Below are 19,355 nucleotides of genomic sequence, written 5' to 3' on the forward strand. Positions count from 1 at the left end.
GCATGGCCCGCAAGACAATCTCATTTTAAGATGGTGCCTAAGAAATCTATGTCTTCAATTTGAGATTATTACCAACTGAATTACAGGTCCCAGCATGTGACAGAGCAGAAGAGCTGAGCTGTATTTGGTTTCACTTTTCTATGAGCAGTAGTTGTCCGTGGGACTCCAGACAGATGAAATCCGGGCATCCTAGAAATATCCTGGGAGGGCTGTTTTTGTTTATCATTTATGTTTGAGGGACTGACACATCCAGCAACTTTCATTATTTAAAAAAAATAAAGTTCTAAACCAGCCCTAGTCTTTGCAGGGAGAGTAAATTTCTCTGTGTGATTACTGTACCATGTAAAATATTTGAAAGTGAAACCTGCTGAACTGTTTTTTGTGCCTGGATATATGGACTGCTGCACAGTTTTCCTGATTGAACAACATTCATGAGTCCTCATTGGGAAAATGTTTCTTATATGCCTGATATATGAACATAGTCCCAGTGAGAGGATGAAAAGTTCTTCAATTCTGCTTTTCAAGAAGCATGAAGATTGAGACCTTCAGTGTTAGGGAATTCCTCATATTGGCTGTTATTTATCTTAAATATTTGATAAATTCCTAACTCGACTGCTGTGATTCTTCTAAAATTTAAGTCAACTCAAAATTTCTTTTTTATAGCTTGAGAAACCCCATTATTCTAACCTCCAGAGGGTGTTAATGTAGCTTTTAAAGAACAGAATTTTAAAACAAATCATTTTTTCACTCTTTGCCTGTTTATTTGGAGTTTGTTTGTTTGTTTAATTTTGTCTTGTTTTTAAAAAGAGTCAGAATTTATGACATTGAACTTTGTCTTGGCTTAAATTACACTTCAAATGATTCTGGCAGATGTGTTACTGGTAAATTCAAAAGGGAAGAAAATACTACATTACAAGATATCCCTAAGATCTCACTTTTTACTGAAAATATGTCCTATTTCAGCTCTGTGCAAGGCTTGGCTGTTTACTTTAATGAGTCCTTTGAAAGCCATAACTCAGACTGAAGTCTCTGTTAGTTCAAAAGTGAATAAAATCAGTTTGGACAGAACAAACCTATATTTATTTGTATTATGCAAAGCTGAAGGCGTTTTCTGGCATCTAACGAACAAAAATGTACTAACTGTGGGATATAATTTTTGTGCTCCTGAGGTGCATACTCGTAATCATAATAATGATAATGATATAATAATGATAATGATATAATAATGATAATACTTTTACCAACAAGAAATTGAAAAGTGTGTTTGGGGGAATTTTTCTCCATTAGTGAGAACTGAATATAGGAAAAATTATGTCCTTCTATTAGAAGATTTCTGTTTGCTGAGGTGCAATTGCACTCATCCAGCCACTGTTCGGGGCATGGTGGGGAAGCCAGACGGACTCCTCATCATGTCAGTGACAGCAGCAGGAACCTCCCAAGATGGATTCATCTCAGACTGCCCCCTTATAGTAGCTTAAATCACCCATGGGAGGTGTTAATCTGCAGCTGGTGGAGGTTGTTTAAATGTGTAGATAGCTAACTTTACCTTAAGGTGACTAAGAGAAGATGAGACCATGGTGGGACCCATCTCCCCTATCATTCCAGTCTTCTGCAAGGATATTGATATCTGAGCAAGTCAGCTACCCTTGTGTTATAACCCAGGGATTTCCGCCATGGGATTCACCTCATCTTGAGGAAGAAATCCATAATGGGTCTGATGAATCACACCCTAGGAAAGCCCAGTGCTCTCCACTGACGCCGAGGGCAGTTTAGACAGTCCGCTCAGACGTACATGTCTGGTGTTCAGTGAGATGAGCCTGACTCTAAATGCCAGAAATGGTCTCAACATGACCATCTCAAGGAGCTGTCATGCTCAAACAGGCTTAGAGAAGACAAAAGGCAATGCAAGTCTCAGGACAAACATTAGCTGAGAATATTCAAAATAGTTGCATCCCTGCTTTTTGATTTATTTGATCACGGTTTTCTCTCCAACTCCCTGGTTTCACTAAGCACTTGCTACTCAATGGTCATGGGATTAAAAGAAAAATTATATTGATGTCCTGATGTACAAATTTTGGCTAAAGTGGTATGTTTGAGGAGCAGGAGTGAATCAGCTGCAGAGCTGTAAGAGATGCAAACAGTCCTGACTCCCAGCTGTGGGCTCTGACACGTGGTTATTAAGATTTCTTCAGGGCAAACCCTTGCTATACAGAGGTGAGTGCAGAATGCAGGGCAGGACATGCCTAAACCCAGAACTGAATCCAGGATAGATCTAGTCCCAAATCTCTGCAATCTCTGTACTGGAACCATTTTGGTCGATGATTCTGCTCCCACTTTTGCAATGTCATATTATGGATCAGATATATACCATGTGTAGCATTAGCAAAGCATGAGAAAGTGGGCCTCTTTTTTGGGTGGGAAGGTTGTTCTTTTTTGCAAATGGAGCATCGGTAGGTGGTAGATATGTTTGGTTCCCCCAAAATGGGATCTTCAGTCTAACTTTGGGTTCATGCCAAAGGCTGTCCCTTGTCAGCCAGACATGATGTCAACCAGTCATTGGGACGGAGGACTACAGAGTTCTGGGGGTAAAGCATATCATCTGTGGACACAAGGGTGTCACAACAAGGGCATCCTAAGAAACTTCAGAAGCTCAGGAAAGATATTGGGCAACCTTTTCTTTTTTTATTCCCACTTGTTCATCTTTTAAAAGGGATTATGGTGGTTTTTTATTGTATAATCTTCAAACAAACAAACAAACAAACAAACCCTCCATGTGGTTAGAAGTGTTTATTACTGTAGAGAAACCATTTCAGAGATCATAAGTGCCTCTGAGGTATAAAAAAATCTGCCCTTTAAAAACGGCTTCTGCCTTCACGAGCCACCCGGCCCGATGCCATTTCACCACCTGTCTCAGTGACATTTGCTTTGTGAAAGATCCTGCTCCGTGTTTGAACTCAGCAAAGCCTCCAGGAAAAGTGCTCCCAGCTACAGTGGAAGCTGCTGCCGGGGAAGGACAGATGCTATTTTATTTTTCAGGAACACAGGGTTGGGTTAATCCCTGGCAGAATTCCACAGGCGTCAGCGGGGATGTGCCAGGGGTGACTGTCTGATCCCATATATTGGCCAGTTCATTCACATTCCAGAGTTTGTTTATTTAAGCTGTATGTTTTGGAGTGCGATGCAAACCAAAGCACTTATTTTGCAAGTGCTGTGTTTCACATCTGTGGAGTTTCACTGATGTAGCAGAGAAACAACAGTCCTTACTGAGATTTCTGTTTTCCGTGATGCTGGGAAGTTCATGTCTCATTTTCATTACTCTTTCCATCTGCTTTTGTTGAAAAAGTGCCTTGAATATGTATTTGCAAGCTTGATAGGAATGAATTAAGCCTACAGACAATGAGCTCAGTATATGATTGCCTAAATCTGCTCTTAATTGATAGAGATGGATTCACCTTAGTTTGAGGTGCTCTAAATTTTGGCGAAACTGAATTTGAACCTAAGATTAAGCTGCACAACCGCTTGTCATATGGGGCAGGACAAGGGTGAGAAGTGATGTTATGCTGAAGGAATGAACTCTGCTTAGTTTTGCGACGTAGGGCGGTGCTGATGGTCAGAGCAGGCTGCAGCTCAAATCAGTTTTATGCGATTGAACCAAGTGCAAAACTACTTTGTGAGAACCAGGTTGTCAAGTGACATTTCAAAAAGTCAGTATGGGTGGCAGGACCTTGCATGCCTCTCCTCAGGAAGCTGCTTTCTCAACCTGAATTTATCCAGTGAGTATAGTTTACATCAGTGGCTCTGGCAGTTGTTTCTCCTTTCATAGGAAACCAGTGTACGCAGTGGTAAAGGGAGATTTTTGTTATAATCTCACAGCCCTGATATTTGTTTTCTCCCCAATAAACTTTCATTTCCTGAGATGAATATTACACAACCAGGAATCACTGTTTTTTTTTTTTTTCTCCCACCTCCCATAACTTTGGAGTTTGTTTACCAATTTTAATCCATCCTGAAGGGGTAGTACAAACCTCAGAAATCCCTGAGTTCCTACTATGAAGCAAGAGGAGCCCTCAGCACAGGAAGCACATGGACCTGTTGGAGAGAGGCCAGAGGAGCCATAAAAATTATCAGAGGGGTGGAACAGCTCTGTTGGGATGACAGACTGAGAGAGCTGGGGTGTTCAGCCTGAAGAGGAGGCTCTGGGGAGACTTATTGTGGCCTTTCTGTACTTAAAAGGGGCCCCTAAGAAAGATGGGGACAGACTTTTTAGAAGGGCCTGTTGTGATAGGACAAGGAGTGATGGTTTTAAAGAAAAGGAGGGGAGATTCAGACCAGGCACGAGAAAGAAATGTTTTACACTGAGGGTGGTGAGAGCCTGGCCCAGGTTGCCCAGGGAGGTGGTGGATGAACCATCCCTGGAGACATCCCAGGCCAGGCTGGACGGGGCACTGAGCAATCTGAGCTGGTGAAGATGTCCCTGCTCATGGCAGGGGTGGCACTGGATGAGCTTTGAAGGTCCATTCCAACCGAAACTGTTCTATGACTCAATGATTCTATGAATTAATGAATGCAATAGAGGTGCAGGAAAGTTTGTTGGGTTGAAAGTTATGCATTGCTGTGTATATGACTGCAGATCTGCCAGACAGTTCATGTATTAACATCCCTAAGTTAGCAGGGATGTACCAACTGACCAGACGTGCTCCAGCAGAATCTAATCACAAAAGTGCATTCAGCTTTTGGGGTATTGAAGCAAACCTGTTTGATTTTGCATTGCCATGGGACAGATGATACATGTAGGTTATCATCTATGAGAGGATTCACGTGATTACAAGTGGATATCCATGGTGTCAGTGTCTACATTGAAGGCCTGCTCCATAGAGTTAATAGAGTCAAGAGTGGACATTTCCAAGGTAGATGTCTGTATTTGGTCAAATGAACCCATCCTAACTCCTTTGATTTATATTGATTACATTCTCTTCACTGGCTTTGAATGGAGTCAATGTTCAGGCAGCTCAGATGTGGGCATACACATTGTAGACACCTAAAGTTACATGAGATGAATCCCATCCCAGGTTTCACTTCACACAGCAGCCTCCTAAGGCACTCTAACACCCCTTACACACTGTGCCAGGAGAGATACCTTAAAATGGGTAAATAACACAGACCTCTCTCAAGGACTGTAGAGTGGTGGCCTTAGTGCAGATGAGAATCAAGTCCAGTCAATCGAAACCACTTCTTGTTGACAGAAAATGGCCAAGTATATGTGCAGAAGAAGCCCACCATGTACCCACCCTGGAACAGCACTTTCGATGCCCACATCAACAATGGCAGGGTGATGCATATCGTCGTCAAGGACAAAAGTGCTGAAATGGTTTCGGAGACCACGGTGGAACTCAAGGTGCTGGCGGAGAGGTGCAAAAAGAGCAATGGGAAGACGGAGATATGGGTGAGCATTGTTACCTCCTCTTGCAGGATGTGATGGGGAGATGCTGTGGGTTAGGAGAATGTCTTGTGTCTGTGCCAGGATGTGACTCTAACAAGCAGGGCAGCAGAAACTGGCTGTGATCTGAAGAACAATGGCTTAAGTCTAATTGGGCATGGCCTGAAGGAAAGAATCCCATGCATATCAGAAAAAGAAAAAGCATGGCACATTTGTATTACCTGCTGCTGTTACGTTAGCAAGGATTCTGGTTCATGTGAGCCATGCCCATATATTAATCTTCACTTAGGAAACCCATTGGGGACAAATGGTAATATGAGTGGATAAATGTGAATTATTTTATGTGCTCTGGGGAATCAGCTTTAAAAATTTAATCTAATATCAAGTAGTTGATTCACAGCTGCCTGACTTGAGAGTTATGCCAGAAGAACTCCTTTAAAATCACTGGAGTTATAGTGGAGTAAATTTGAAGTAAAAGTCTTCCCAAGGATGCGAAATGTAAGGTTGTGTTCCCTGGTATTCCAAGCAAGAATGTTCTTGATAGCAGTCTTTAACATGTAATATTCTGTAGCCATGTCATGAATAATAATAAAGTGGAAAGACATTTGGAAATAAGCTGATTTCCTGATTATTTTTTTTTTAATTTTGTTCTATTTCTCATGCCACTTCTCAGGCTAAGCTACTTGAGATAAGCAGAGAGTAGAAAAGTCAAAAAGATCTTGGTCACTTAACAAACCTAAGAGCAAGATTAAGTTGAGATTTGCACATTTACCACATAACATGGAAAGAACTGAGGTACATAGGGGTGGAATTGTAAACCAAGAGGCTCTGCTCAGTATCACTCAAACTTCAAAGGCACAGGAGGTAGCAGCTTGGTGGAGAGGAGAGGGGTCACATAGGCTGGGGTGCTGCTTTCTTGCAGCAAGGGCGACAGGACCAAGATAAGTGGAATTGCAGGACCCTAGTCCTGTTGTGTCCCAGCCTGGTAGCATCTCCTGAGATCATCTCTCGACTCACTCTCCAATACAAGTCATGACCTAGAGAGCGTGGTCCCAGACATCCTGCAAGGGCCAAGGGGGGAGAGAATGAGATTTTTCTCACTTTCATGTGGATGGGAAGTGCTTCACCTGGAAGGTGAAGGTCACCTTGCTCAGGCTGTGCTGGAGGTGGGTGGGGAAGGCACAATTGTAGTTCTCAAGCTGAAGAAATCCTTGAATGTAGGTCTCCTTTTCCGAGGCAAGTGGATCTGGATTTACAAAGGCACCTATGGATGGAGTTTCAGATATGTGGGAATTTCCAGGTGGGAAAGTCCAAAAAATGCCTGAGTAGTCTTGTAGAATCACTCACATTGACTGTAATGGAAGTTCAGACTTGCAGAACCAAGCTCCTAAAACATTTCAGCGTCTTTTAAGTACTTGTCTAAATTGTCTGGGATTATTCCAACATACTCCTCCTTCCTCCTTGCAAGATCCACTGGGAACGACAAGTTGTCTTTATAGATAATGCTGGTCCTGTGCTGGGGTCTAAAACCTGCCATAGAGCTTCTGTGATTTAGTCACATTTATCTCTTGTATCATCCGCACAGGTATAAGAAACCCAAAAATTTGCTTTCATTGGCATTCATGAATTCCCAGTGGGAAAGGGGGATAGCTTGAGTCATCTGAAATTATTATTGCTTCTTTGAACAACTGTTTAATGGTTGCACTTGTCTTTTCTTTTTCTTGTTTTCCACCAGCTAGAACTGAAACCTCAAGGCCGAATGCTGATGAATGCAAGATATTTCCTGGAAATAAGTGGCAAGTGATTTTGTTTGTTAGTTGATAGATGTGATTTCTGGTTATATGGGGCATACATGGTGTCTTCACTGAAACCAGTGCCTATGTTATCTTCCATTTGTTCATAGGAACCTTCATAAGGGTTTGTCATGGTTTAACTCAAGCTAGCAATATAACCGCAATAGCCACTTACTCACCACCCTCCCCACCTCACAAATAGGGGAGAGAATCTAAAGGGAAGGGAGAAACTTGGACTGAGACAAACACAGTTTAATAAAATAACAAAATACTAATACACTACTAGTAAATATGTATATAAAATAGAAATATAATATAAAAGTAAAGATACTCAATGCAATTCTTCATGAACTCCGTCTACACTGAGCAGCCAGTCCCAGGAAACAGCACCTGGTCCCAAAGCTGATCCTGGAGAGAGAAAAGAAGAAAAAAGGCAGAAAGTCCCAGAGACCTCTGCGAAAATGGCAAAAAGCTGAACTAATGAAATTCCCAAACAGAACTCCCCTGAACAGGTCTCTGAGAGCAAAGAGACCACAAGAGAGACTGGAAGATCCCGACTTTCTTCAAATATGAAGCATGATGCTAATGGGATGGTATATTCTACTTAATCAGTCCGGATGTCGTTCAAGTTCTGCCCCATCCATCCCCGCTTCCTCGATGCTTCACACCTGTGGGCAGAGCTCAGAATGTCCTTGGCTCTCAGACCAGAGCAATTAAAAACATTAACTCTGTGCTGGGGTGTTATCTTCTTGTCTCAAACTAAGTCCAAATAATGTCAGTGTTAGTTATGAGAAAGAAGGGTTTTTAACTACATGAAGAAAATTAACTCATTTTCAGTTAAACCAGCACAGGGTTTTAAATGACCACTCTAGAAAAACAATTTTTATTGCATAGTGGGGGATGAAGATTGATTATTTCTCTGTGGTTTATAAGGCAGATTTTTATCCATTTTGCCACTGAAATTGTAGATTTTCTCATTATGCTAAGTAAGACAGAATAGATACATAAGGAGTCAGCTCACTCTCAAGTAATTCTACTTGTACATGTACATGCAACGTGTGCTGTGATGTGCATTATAGTGCAGATGTAAAGATCGGGATACAATTTACAGTTGACAACACCTCAGTATACATGTTAGTTGGGCTTTTAAGATCAAGAGCAATCTAGGCAAAACAGGAAAAGAACCTAGAGAGTGATTCATCTGATCAAATGCATGTTTGTGCAGCAAGGTGAGCTGAGTCATTCACTGAGATCCATTGTCTGCTCCAGCTTGATCTCCAGGGACATGCCAGCAGCTTAGTCACACTGAACAGGGGACATAAAACCATTATCATGTCTCCACTGGGAACAAAATCCCACCTGCAGAGTTTGATGTCCATGTGAAATGCATTTTGCTTTATTGAAGAAAATGTGCTGCGATACAATGCTCAGTCTTCTGTCTTTGATGCCAAAGTTCTCGCTGCCTTTCACAGATGTGGGGTGAAGCTCTAAGGTGTAGGTATCTAGAAGGACCTTCCATTTATAGGAACACAAAAGTACTGAAAGCAACTAATAGCATGTCTATACGGATATTTCCTTAATCCATTCCTGCCTTTATTGTAGAACAGACTACTGTTGCCTCCTTGTACATTGTAAGATATCAGCAAGGACAAAGCATAGAAAACGCAAGCTGTGTATATATTACAAATAGCAAAATCAGCATCAGATCACACAGGGGGCCAGTTTCCACAGAATACCTGTATAACTTGCTGTGTTATGCGTAAGTAAATCAAAACACAGGTTGAGAGTGTGCACATCTAGATTTGTAGACACAAGTAACATATATAAGTGCCCATGTGCATGAGCGTGTGCATGTGTAGTCAGAATTGGTTTGTTTGCTGTTCTAAAAAGTTTAAACATGAACTGTGAATAATGGTTTAGACACAGCAAACAGCAAATAAATTGTTGGCATGGAAAAATAAGAAAAATAATATCCTAGGAACATATATATATGTGCTTGCACACACACACGTGTACATGCACACAAAAAAGCTTCAATTAAATGCCCACATATGCATATATACATATTTGTGTTTGTGTGCACACATAATTATAATTTTTAATGTAATTTCATATTTTTTAAGTCATGATTCTTCAGTGCTGTACAAATTTAGAATTTTATGTTTAACTGCAAATTATCTATCCTTGGCAATTTTCTGGTCTGTTTCAAAAGCAGCATTATGAATATTCAAGGAAGATAAGAGTCCAAATTTTAAAGTCATTTTAGTAGGAATGGTAGATAAAAAAAAATCCAGAGAAGCCTTGGGTAGGTTTCATAAAACTGTATTTCTCAAAAATATTCATTCAAATGAGTAAATCATCAGCTTCAAGCACTTAGTATTTTGGCAGCTGCGTTTTCTCGAGGTGCCTCGTCAAGGTAGGGTACCCTAATAAATCTTGTGTTCCCTTTCCCCCCAGATGCAAAGGACCTATCTGACTGTGAGAATGAAGGCTTCTTCTCCTTGCACCAGCGCAGGGGAGCCATCAAACAGGCCAAAATCCACAACGTCAAGTGTCACGAGTTCACGGCCACCTTCTTCCCACAACCCACCTTCTGCTCTGTCTGTCACGAGTTTGTATGGTAAATGAAAATAGATCTGCGCTTTTTCCCCGTTTAACTCTAGGGACCGGTTCTGCTTCTCCGGTGAATATCTGTGCTTCTGCTGTCAGTAAAGGCAGTAGGACTGGACCCTTGGCATCTTACATGTAGAGTTATTGCACCACTTCAAGGATGTGGTTCGCAGTTGTAATTCCAACTGTGAAAATTCTCTTTATTTTTTAGTTTATTTTTTATGAATATTTTTGTCTTTGGCCAAATCCACAGATGTTTTCCATCAGCCAAGTTTGCTATTTGGATATTGTGAAATTTGGAATGTGAGTATGTGCTGAAAAGGCTGTGAAAACCAAAAATACTGTGATACTGTGAAAAACAGTTATATTGAATAAAGATATTTAGATTAGAAAAGCACTATAAAGACTGAAAAGAAAACAAAGCTATTTTATTCTGTTTCTTTCATAAATGTTGCTGTCCTTTCTTCTGTGGAGGCTTTCAGAAAATTCAGAATTAACCATTTCTCTGTTTGTTTCAGGGGTCTGAATAAACAAGGCTATCAATGCAGACGTAAGAAAATTTTTTTTGTTGCTACTGTCATTTTTCACTTTATCTTTTCTTAAGGCATTATTTTTTTAATACCATGACATACTTGTTCTTTCAGAATGTAATGCTGCCATTCACAAGAAGTGCATCGATAAAGTAATAGCGAAATGTACAGGATCAGCAGTCAATAGCAGAGAAACTATGGTATGTATTATTATTTGACTGCTTCTAAAAAACCTGAGCTCTCCTACATCACTGTGAAACAATTTCTGACGTAGCAAAAGGTGCTATTGAACTAAAAGCAAAAAGTTCTAGTGAACTAAGAGCTGTGTGATCTGATCTGCGCCTTTAGTTTTTCACGTTCCCAGTGGTTTCGTTACCTCCCACTTGCAATTTACTCCAATGCAGCCACTGACTAAGCAGTTGTTGAATTAGGACTGACATTTTTCTAATGTATTATATGAAGCATTGCTCAGAGGTAAGTCATGGACATGAGATGGAGATTTACTGGAGGAAGTTCTTCACTGTTGGATGCTAGGCAGGATGTCACACAATTTTTAGAGCAGTACTTTAACATCCCACTCTCTGTTATCTGAAATTTCCAAACAGTCAGTGAAAGATCTAGCATCTCCACTATTGTTTATTTTGTTTTTCTCATATCAGTTTATAATAAACCTTCCTTTTTGGTGGGCAAAAGTGAAACTTTAACTCTTAATAGGACTATCCCCTTTCTTTTAATTGTGTCCCACAGCTTCTGTTTGCTTCCAGTCCCACTCTGGCTCCTGTTCTCCTTTTACAGTCTCTAGAGATGACATTCCTCTCACTTGCCTTCTTACATCTCCAGGGTAGATGTATCCAATCTTGTAATCATCTTTGATTCCCTGGATATTAACAGAAGAATAACACGATCTTTCAAGGAGAGGTTCATGGCAACATATATAGGCATTCATTTCAGTATGAGATTAAAATCATAGAATCATAGAATCACAGAATCACAGAATAGTTTGGGTTAGAAAGGACCTTCAAAGCCCATCCAGTCCACTCCCTGCCATGAGCATCTTCACCAGCTCAGGTTGCTCAGAGCCCCGTCCAGCCTGGCCTGGGATGTCTCCAGGGATGGTTCATCCACCACCTCTCCAGGCAACCTGGGCCAGTGTTTCACCACCCTCACTGTAAAAAATTTCTTCATGTCTGGCCTGATTCTCCCCTCCTTTACTTTGAAACCTTCACTTCTTGTCCTATTGCAATAGGCCCTGCTAAAATGTCTGTCCCCATATTTCTTATCAGCTCCTTTTAAGCACTGCAAGGCCACTATAAGGTCTCCCTGGAGCTTCTCTTCTCCACACTGAACACCCCAACTCCCTCAGCCTGTCCTCATAGCAGAGCTTTTCCATTCCTCTGCTCACTTTTGTTGCCCTCTCTGGGCAACCTGGGCCAGTGTTTCACCACCCTCAGTGTCAAAAATTTCTTCCCCATGTCCAGCCTGAATCTCGCCTCTTTTAGTTTGAAACCATAGCCCCTTGGTTAATAATATTAGAAGTACTGCTGTTTTTCCATTGACCATTAAAGGAGTCTGGGTGTCTAGCCGAGATGCAAGCAACTCTCTGGTCAGATATTCAAGTCCAGGGATTACCTAATTGCCACTGAACTGCACAGACATTATAAATCAAATGTTGGCTTTGTATATCTGAATGATAGTTATCAATAGTTTCTTCTTTATATTCATACCCAAGGATACAGGGGCATTAGGCTTCCCATCTTCCGTGGGAAGGTTCTGGGGGCTGCTGTTTTCCATGCAGAGCTGAGATGGAGAGGAGTTAATTGCCAACATGACTTTTCTCTTGCAGTTCCACAAAGAGCGGTTCAAGATCGACATGCCTCACCGCTTCAAAGTCTACAACTACAAGAGCCCGACTTTCTGTGAGCACTGTGGCACTCTCCTCTGGGGCTTTGCACGGCAAGGACTGAAATGTGATGGTGAGTTCCTGATGTCTGTGGCATGAGCTGAGCGTGGGAGTGGGATGTTGTCTTTAGAGAGTTGCAATCTAAAGAGGCAAATCTCATTGATCACATTTGTCTATGAGACCTGTATGAAATGGCATCCCAGGTGGTTGAATGGTCAAAGGGACTGTTCTTCAAGGAGAATCATTCTTCGAGGACACCACTGTCAGCATATAGAAAGATATGTGGTCTATGAGACTGAAGAGTCAATTCCAAGAGAGGCAAAGAATATCTCAGTGCATGCCTTTGATCTTCCCAAATGACTGCTGGTATTGACTTTCATACTCTATTTTCACTGTCAAACAGACCCAATCATCTTCATAATCCTATACTAACAGGGAGATCCTGTTCTGTGATTATGGTTTACCTATGAACTGACAGACTGTGGAGTTTTGGTAGCCTGTCAGCAAAGGCTGACAGATGTGGCAATACAACCTTTTGCCCAGAAGAAAATATTAAAAAAACTTTGTTTTCATAGAGAACCAAAACCCTACCTGGGTGACATCTTATGAGACATAAATGGTGCCCAAGCTGTTTATGCAGCTGATCTTCACCCTTGGCTCGTGTTCCTGCCCAGCCTACTGTCAAACCCTTTACAGCGTATTCTTTGTTCTCCTGACACCTCTTGTTCTTTCTTTCAGCATGTGGCATGAATGTCCATCACAAGTGCCAGACGAAAGTAGCAAACCTTTGTGGAGTCAACCAGAAACTAATGGCTGAAGCTCTGGCAATGATAGGGAGCACCCAGCAGGTAAATACTTCTAAGCTGTGAGTGACCTGGGGAAAGGAGGATCGATTATTCAATGTTTCAGTGCAAGAAATAAAGGCATTGAGTGTAGCACTGTGGGTAACAAGTTGAAAGCCAAGAATAGGAAATGAGACCTTCATGGAACAGGTAAACTCATTGCAGCAATTTGTGGAGGCCAATTGTTTTCATGGGTTCAAGTGACAATCACCAGTGTTCATGGAGCGGAAATCCATTCAGGATTAAGAGAATAATTAATTGTGTTAATAGGAAAGCACTGCCTTAGAATCAGGAAATCTCTGAGATGCATATCTTTGGAGTTAGGGAAAATATTCTGAGGAGATGGCTTTGAATGCCTGAACTCTTCTCATGTTTTTATCTTGACCTTCACTGTGCTGCAGAGAGGACAGGACCTGGATGGATCTCATCCTGTAGTTATTAATACATTTTTTTTGTAACTGAGGTTGTGTAACTTGTTTCAAGGCAGAGTGAGAGAACTTGGTTGTCACTTAGCAATTTCTCCTGTGACTCTGTGATCTGTTTGGAATGAAACTCGCCAGATCAGGGACTCTCAGGAAGAAACATGGTCCCTGAGGAGAGGACCTAGATACTACTGTCCTATAAACAGTGTATGAACACAGAAAATTTAATTAAAAAGAAGGAAAAGTAGTTTGTCACAAGATCAAACCCATAAAATAATTTAGAGACACTAGTTCAAATTCAGGATTGTTAGGACACCTCTCAGCTCTTGAGCAACCTCAGAGAAGGACAATATCTGTAGGTACTCAATCTTCCATATTTAGGTTACTTGGGTATCCCAAGGCAACATCGTCATCTATACAGCAGGTATACTTTCCTGAAGGGCTCTCTACCAGGCTTAGCTCTGCAGATTTCTGACATTTATTTGATAGGTAGTGCTACCAAATCTCCAAAGATGAGTTTTTTCTACTCTTGCTTCTTTATTTCCTACCTGCTGTCTGCCTACAGCTCCTTGCACTGCATGCTTTCAGTCACCATTGAGAGGTGAAGAGGTAAACAGTAGACACTTTCCACAAAATAGTTTTCTAATCTCCAGAAACTCAGGCTTTGGGGACTTCTTGAGCCATAGCTGCAGTCTTAGCAGTCCTCAGAGGATTTATCTTTCATGCTTTTGTCTCATCACTCATGAATCCAGACAAACTCTTACCCTCCACAACATCCTGGGACAAGGAATTCTTCAGAGTGACATGTGGACACTGTACAGGGTTGAGGTCACAACATGATCCAGCTTCTGGCATTTTTCCAGATTTCTCTTCAAAGAGAGCTATTAGGAAGGAAGTTGTTAACTAAAATGCCCTTTGTGTGGATAGCCAGGGACTCAGACCCCTGTGCGAAATAGGGGATCTCTATAGTGGCAGTACTAACACTCACACATATCTCAAAAGACTCAGTGAAGGCTGTGGGTTCCTCTAAAAGTTAGGTACAGAGATGCTTTTCTCATAAGCAAAGACCTTTTCTAGACCTTGGCTTCTGTGACACTCACACTCAAGAAGCCACAATGTCCATGAGCTCAGAATAATGACATTTGGCTCAGAAGTCATTTGCTGTTTTCTGTAATCCAGGCTCGCTGTCAGCGTGACACTGAACAGGTCTCCAGGGATGGACCTCTTGAAATTGGCTTCCCAGTTCCTGTGAAGGAGGTAACACCGCTTCAGGCATTGCCAGCATCTACAACAGGAAAAAAAGGTAGTTTCCCTTAGTGATGTGGAGTGGCTGTCTTTGATAATTTTTTTGTTTGTACGTGTTTAGGTGGAGGTGATAAATCCTGCATACGTTTTTCCAGGCTAGAGCAGGACATATCCTTTCTTATCCCAGGATATCAACAACTTTTCCAAGACACATTGCTTGGGCATAGCAGATATCTTGGATCCCAGCCTAGTTCCTTCCTTCTCTATACACCTGCCCTTCCACCATGACATCCCATTCTCTGGTGGCATGAGGCACCAATCACCACTCATTCAGCTAAACCCTAAACTCTCTTTGTGACCCAGCACTTGAGCACACCTCATTCCTCCACTGGCAGTAAATAATGTGTTTATTCCCTTCTTGGGACTCGTAGACTGTAAAGTCTGAGAATTACAAAGAGCAACCAAGCTCGGAACAGGAGATTGGAAAGTTCTGCTGATCACCATGGCCAGTTCTCTTTGATTTCACTTTTTTGTGTGGGGGTTGAAATCCAGTATTTTTGAAAACCATTGACAAATTCCCACTTCATTCACCCAGGAGCTGATCTAGGTGTCACAGCCCTCTGTGCTACAAAAGCAGATGTTTAGGAGGGTGAATGAGAAATTGGGGTAGGGTGGTGATTAACAGACCTTGGACAAAGCTACTGGGGGCTCAGGGGCCTGAAATGAAAATTACAGTCTCCTGGGGGGATCCCTTGTTTGTCTGGTTTGTGCTTGGGTCAGAGAACTCTGAATATTAGGAGGAAAAATGTCACTATCTTTTATTAGACTCTTGTGGCCTACATAAAAAGTCATTTTAAAACCCCACTAGCTTTGTGGTTCATGGTGCTTCTCCAAGCACTGTACTGTAACTGCAAAAGATCTCCAATGGCACAAGCTTTATCTGCTAGAAAAAGGAGGGGAAAAAAGTACAAGAGAATCAATACTTGAACCCAGCAAGGACTTGGACAGTGAGTCCTCAGCTCCAACCCTAACCTGGGGCAAAGATGAGAGCCCAGACCACACCATCATCTGCTTTCTCAATGAAAGTTAATACTTTCCTGTGTGGAGATAATATCCCAAAACCAAACCTAGAGAAAAATGTCAAAAGGCACTGGCTAAAGCACAGCAGAGCCACATTATACCAGTGCTCTGGGTTTGATCCTGTGCAGCACCAGGCTACCAAGTCTCAGAGGCTGGTTTTGATACCATCTGAGCTAAGAGGACAGTGCCATTTGGCCCCCCAGGGGAAATAAATGATGTCCCCATCTGTGGCTGTTTTCTTTCTTTTCAACAAGTAGAACTGGCTATGATGATGTGAATCAGTAAAGCTCCAAATGGTTTCACATCTGGCTTACATGTGTGTCTGTTTGTCTACTGAATAGTGTTCTTGCTGTTCAGCAATTTAGGACAGTACAGCAAATATGCATGGGATAAATCCAGTAACGGACAGGATCCCTTAGAAGTTCATGTACATCCAAGTGAATGGAGTATTGAAGAAACTCTGAGTAGTTCCATTCTGGGACAGCTGGAGTATTCATCAGAGCTTCACATCCAGGACAGGGACCCGAAATGAAAGTGCTGTCAGATCTTTTCATGTGACAGATTTTCCAAGGGTCTTGAAAAGGCCTTGAAAAAATGGGACCAGATCATAAAATCAACCAGCAAGATGGAATGAAGAACACAGGAGGCCAGAAATTGAGGGTTTGGTCATGTTTTTCTGCCACAAAATATAAAGACAGATGGAGGAGTTCGTAATGCCACTGAAGGTGGAGTTATACTGGAGTAAAATTTCCTCTGGAGAGAAAACAATGTGGGAGCAGAGCCATTCTAATCAGTAGATGTGGCCACCTCATTTCCATTTACTCAAAATACACTTTTAAAACTCTAAACACAATACCTGTAAGTGTTCTGGGGATTTTCTGCTAATTTCCAGGGGTTTATTTCATAGAATCACAGGATCATTTCAGTTGGAAGAGACCTTCAGGATCATCGGGTCCAACCATAATCTAACCTAACTCTGGCACTAAACCATGTCCCTAAGAACCTCTAAACACCTAAACACCTCTAAACATCTAAACACCTTTTAAACACCTCCAGGGACGGTGACTCCACCACTTCCCTGGGCAGCCTGTTCTAATGCCTGACAAGCCTTTCTGTGAAGAATTTTTTCCTAATATCCAGTCTAAACCTCCCCTGGTGCAACTTGAGGCCATTTCCTCTTGTCCTATAATTTTCCTCTTTTCCTGTAACTTTTGAATGCTGTGATGTGTGTTGCAGAGCCACAGGGCGTCTCCTGGGAGACTCCGGTGGAGGGCACAATGAAGGGGGAATCTCTGATAGAGTCAGACTCAGCAGAACACACCCAGGAGGAGCGGGAGCACCAAGTTCAGCTAAAACTAACCATTGAAGATTTTGTCCTGCACAAGATGCTGGGGAAGGGCAGTTTTGGCAAGGTAAGCATCGGGGGGCTGAGACAACACTGCATATACTTTTTTTTGGCACTAAATAGCATATTGTTTGAAGGCCACTTATGAATCAACATCTCCAGGCCTTCAAAGAACTCTTGCTCTGGCATGGCTGATTCTTGAACTCAGTCTTCTTGACTAAGACAAAGGTCTTCCTTGCCCTTTCCTCCATCTCATTAGTTGTTGTCTCATGAGAACCCATGACAGGAGAGGAAATTAGCAAAGTAAAACTGCAACTTCCCCTTCTACACAGGTTGAGAGGGTCGGGGCGTCCACAGAGAGCCGGTGGGAAAGAATCTCTGTGCTGTCCTCCTTCATGCAGCTACTCTTTCCACCTTGCCAACTCCATGGGAGGTGGAAGCATTAGTTGAAAAGACGAGTGTGGGTCACCTCCCCTCTCCAGAGCAGCAGGTCCCCAGCTGGGAACGCTAACTGCTCTTTCCCAGCTCCAATCTGTGCTGGAGCGTGAAGCAAATTTTGCAACAGCCAAGGATTTGTGCTTCTGAAACAAGAACCACCTGTTTTCAGTGGATTAATTAATCTTGATGAATTGTAGATTGTTCTTCCTTCTTGCAGATGTCCCCTGGAAGGGGACTCACGTTATTCAGTGCCAGTGCAGAGCTGCGTGAAGTAATTTCAGAGAAACTCACCATTGTGTTTTCTCAGCCAATACTGAGAATGAGTATCACTATGTATCGCCTTGCTCAGATTCCCGAACATTTCCAAGATGGAAACTGTGCGTTAACAAAGGGCTGCTTATTGCTTTCTAAGTGATCTGGAGGAATTGCTGCAGCCAGTTCTTAAATTGGTGACATATTTGCCATATTGGCTTTCCATACTTGAAAACACTTGGCATATCTACACTCTGCATGGGAAACAGAGCTGAGGCATCTCAGTTAGAGCTAAGCCAGAATATCCCAAAATCCACAACCCAGACTAATCTGGACTCAAGAGCATAGATGTCACATAAACATTTCTGTTAAAAGGACATGTTAAGTTCGTCTAATCCAACCTGCTGTTCAAAACAGGTCCAATCAGATGAGCTTGCTCAGGGATTTGTCTAGTCAAGTTTTGAATTCCTCCATGGAAGCAGATTCTGCACCTTGTTTCATCCCCCTGTATTGACATGAACTTTCCGAGCCTGCAAGCATCTGCATCTCTCTGCAGTGCACCATGTGGGTGTGGAGAGGATGGGCTATTTCGTGCCCTTCTGCAACAAACATCACCCACCAGTTTCCTGTGTAGGTGTCACTCCTGGTGCCCTTATTTGCCTGGAGCAAGATTCACTTCCCCATAGAGGTGACAGGGTGTGCAGATATTAGAGCCTGAGGGGTTTCTCCAGCTCTGCATGGACCAGGGAGCTTGAGAGACAGACCCTTAAGAAAGTCGCCTCTGCATGATGTCTGGCATTGCTATCTGCACCTTAGAAGTCATAGCACAAGTCAGAAATGTATTGCATTTCCCAGTTTCCCCAGGAGAGCAGTGCCCAGCACAGAAATGTGCATAAAAAAGGGTGTTTGCAGCATCAGCACTGTTAGCATTTCTGGTCATTCACTGCAGAGACAGAGGGAGGCTCTAGGCTCTACTCTCTGTCTCATGCTACAAAGTGAAATGCAGCAGTAGCCAAAAGAGTAAATAAAAGTTTTGTCAGGGCTGAAGCATGTCTGAGCTTACTCAGTAAATAGTGTCTGATAGAGAACTTCAAAGGCCTTTTTGATGAATCTTACGTATTTATTCAGTCTATGGGAAACAGCATCGACAGGCTGTTAGTGTAAAGACCAGCGCTGGCACTGCCTTCCAGTGGAGACTTAATTGCCTTGTAGTCTATAGAAAACCCTTCTCTACTGCTCCTTGTCTCACTTTTCCTGCCTATTAAAAATAGATAGAGGTGCTAACTCCTTTGGGACGTGTTTTGCTCGTCTCAGAGAAGTTTGCAAAATCATGGGGGTCCCATCCTGCCTGCTCAGATGATGGAAGGAAGGGGAGAAATTAATATCTGATATAGATCACCTAACTACTGGTGTACATCAGTTTACACCTGCTGAGGATCTGGTGCAGGATATTTGCATTTC

General features: G+C 42.2%; 1 protein-coding gene across 3 annotated transcripts in view; it reads left to right on the forward strand.

Moving 5' to 3' along the window:
* Positions 1 to 19,355, forward strand: part of PRKCQ (protein kinase C theta) — a 67,258-nt gene that overhangs the window by 21,257 nt on the left and 26,646 nt on the right. For 2 of the 3 annotated variants that reach the window (XM_065049298.1, XM_065049299.1), the window contains exons 5-13: positions 5,244 to 5,443; positions 7,173 to 7,233; positions 9,688 to 9,850; positions 10,359 to 10,390; positions 10,485 to 10,570; positions 12,214 to 12,343; positions 13,009 to 13,118; positions 14,714 to 14,837; positions 17,096 to 17,271. In XM_065049298.1, the coding sequence (XP_064905370.1) occupies positions 5,244 to 5,443; positions 7,173 to 7,233; positions 9,688 to 9,850; positions 10,359 to 10,390; positions 10,485 to 10,570; positions 12,214 to 12,343; positions 13,009 to 13,118; positions 14,714 to 14,837; positions 17,096 to 17,271 (1,082 nt within the window). Of the gene's footprint in view, positions 1 to 5,243; positions 5,444 to 7,172; positions 7,234 to 9,687; positions 9,851 to 10,358; positions 10,391 to 10,484; positions 10,571 to 12,213; positions 12,344 to 13,008; positions 13,119 to 14,713; positions 14,838 to 17,095; positions 17,272 to 19,355 lie in introns of those variants that run through there. The other variant, XM_065049300.1, reaches the window with a different exon arrangement.

Source organism: Columba livia, chromosome 1 (genome assembly GCF_036013475.1).
Source record: "Columba livia isolate bColLiv1 breed racing homer chromosome 1, bColLiv1.pat.W.v2, whole genome shotgun sequence".
Taxonomy (NCBI): domain Eukaryota; kingdom Metazoa; phylum Chordata; class Aves; order Columbiformes; family Columbidae; genus Columba; species Columba livia.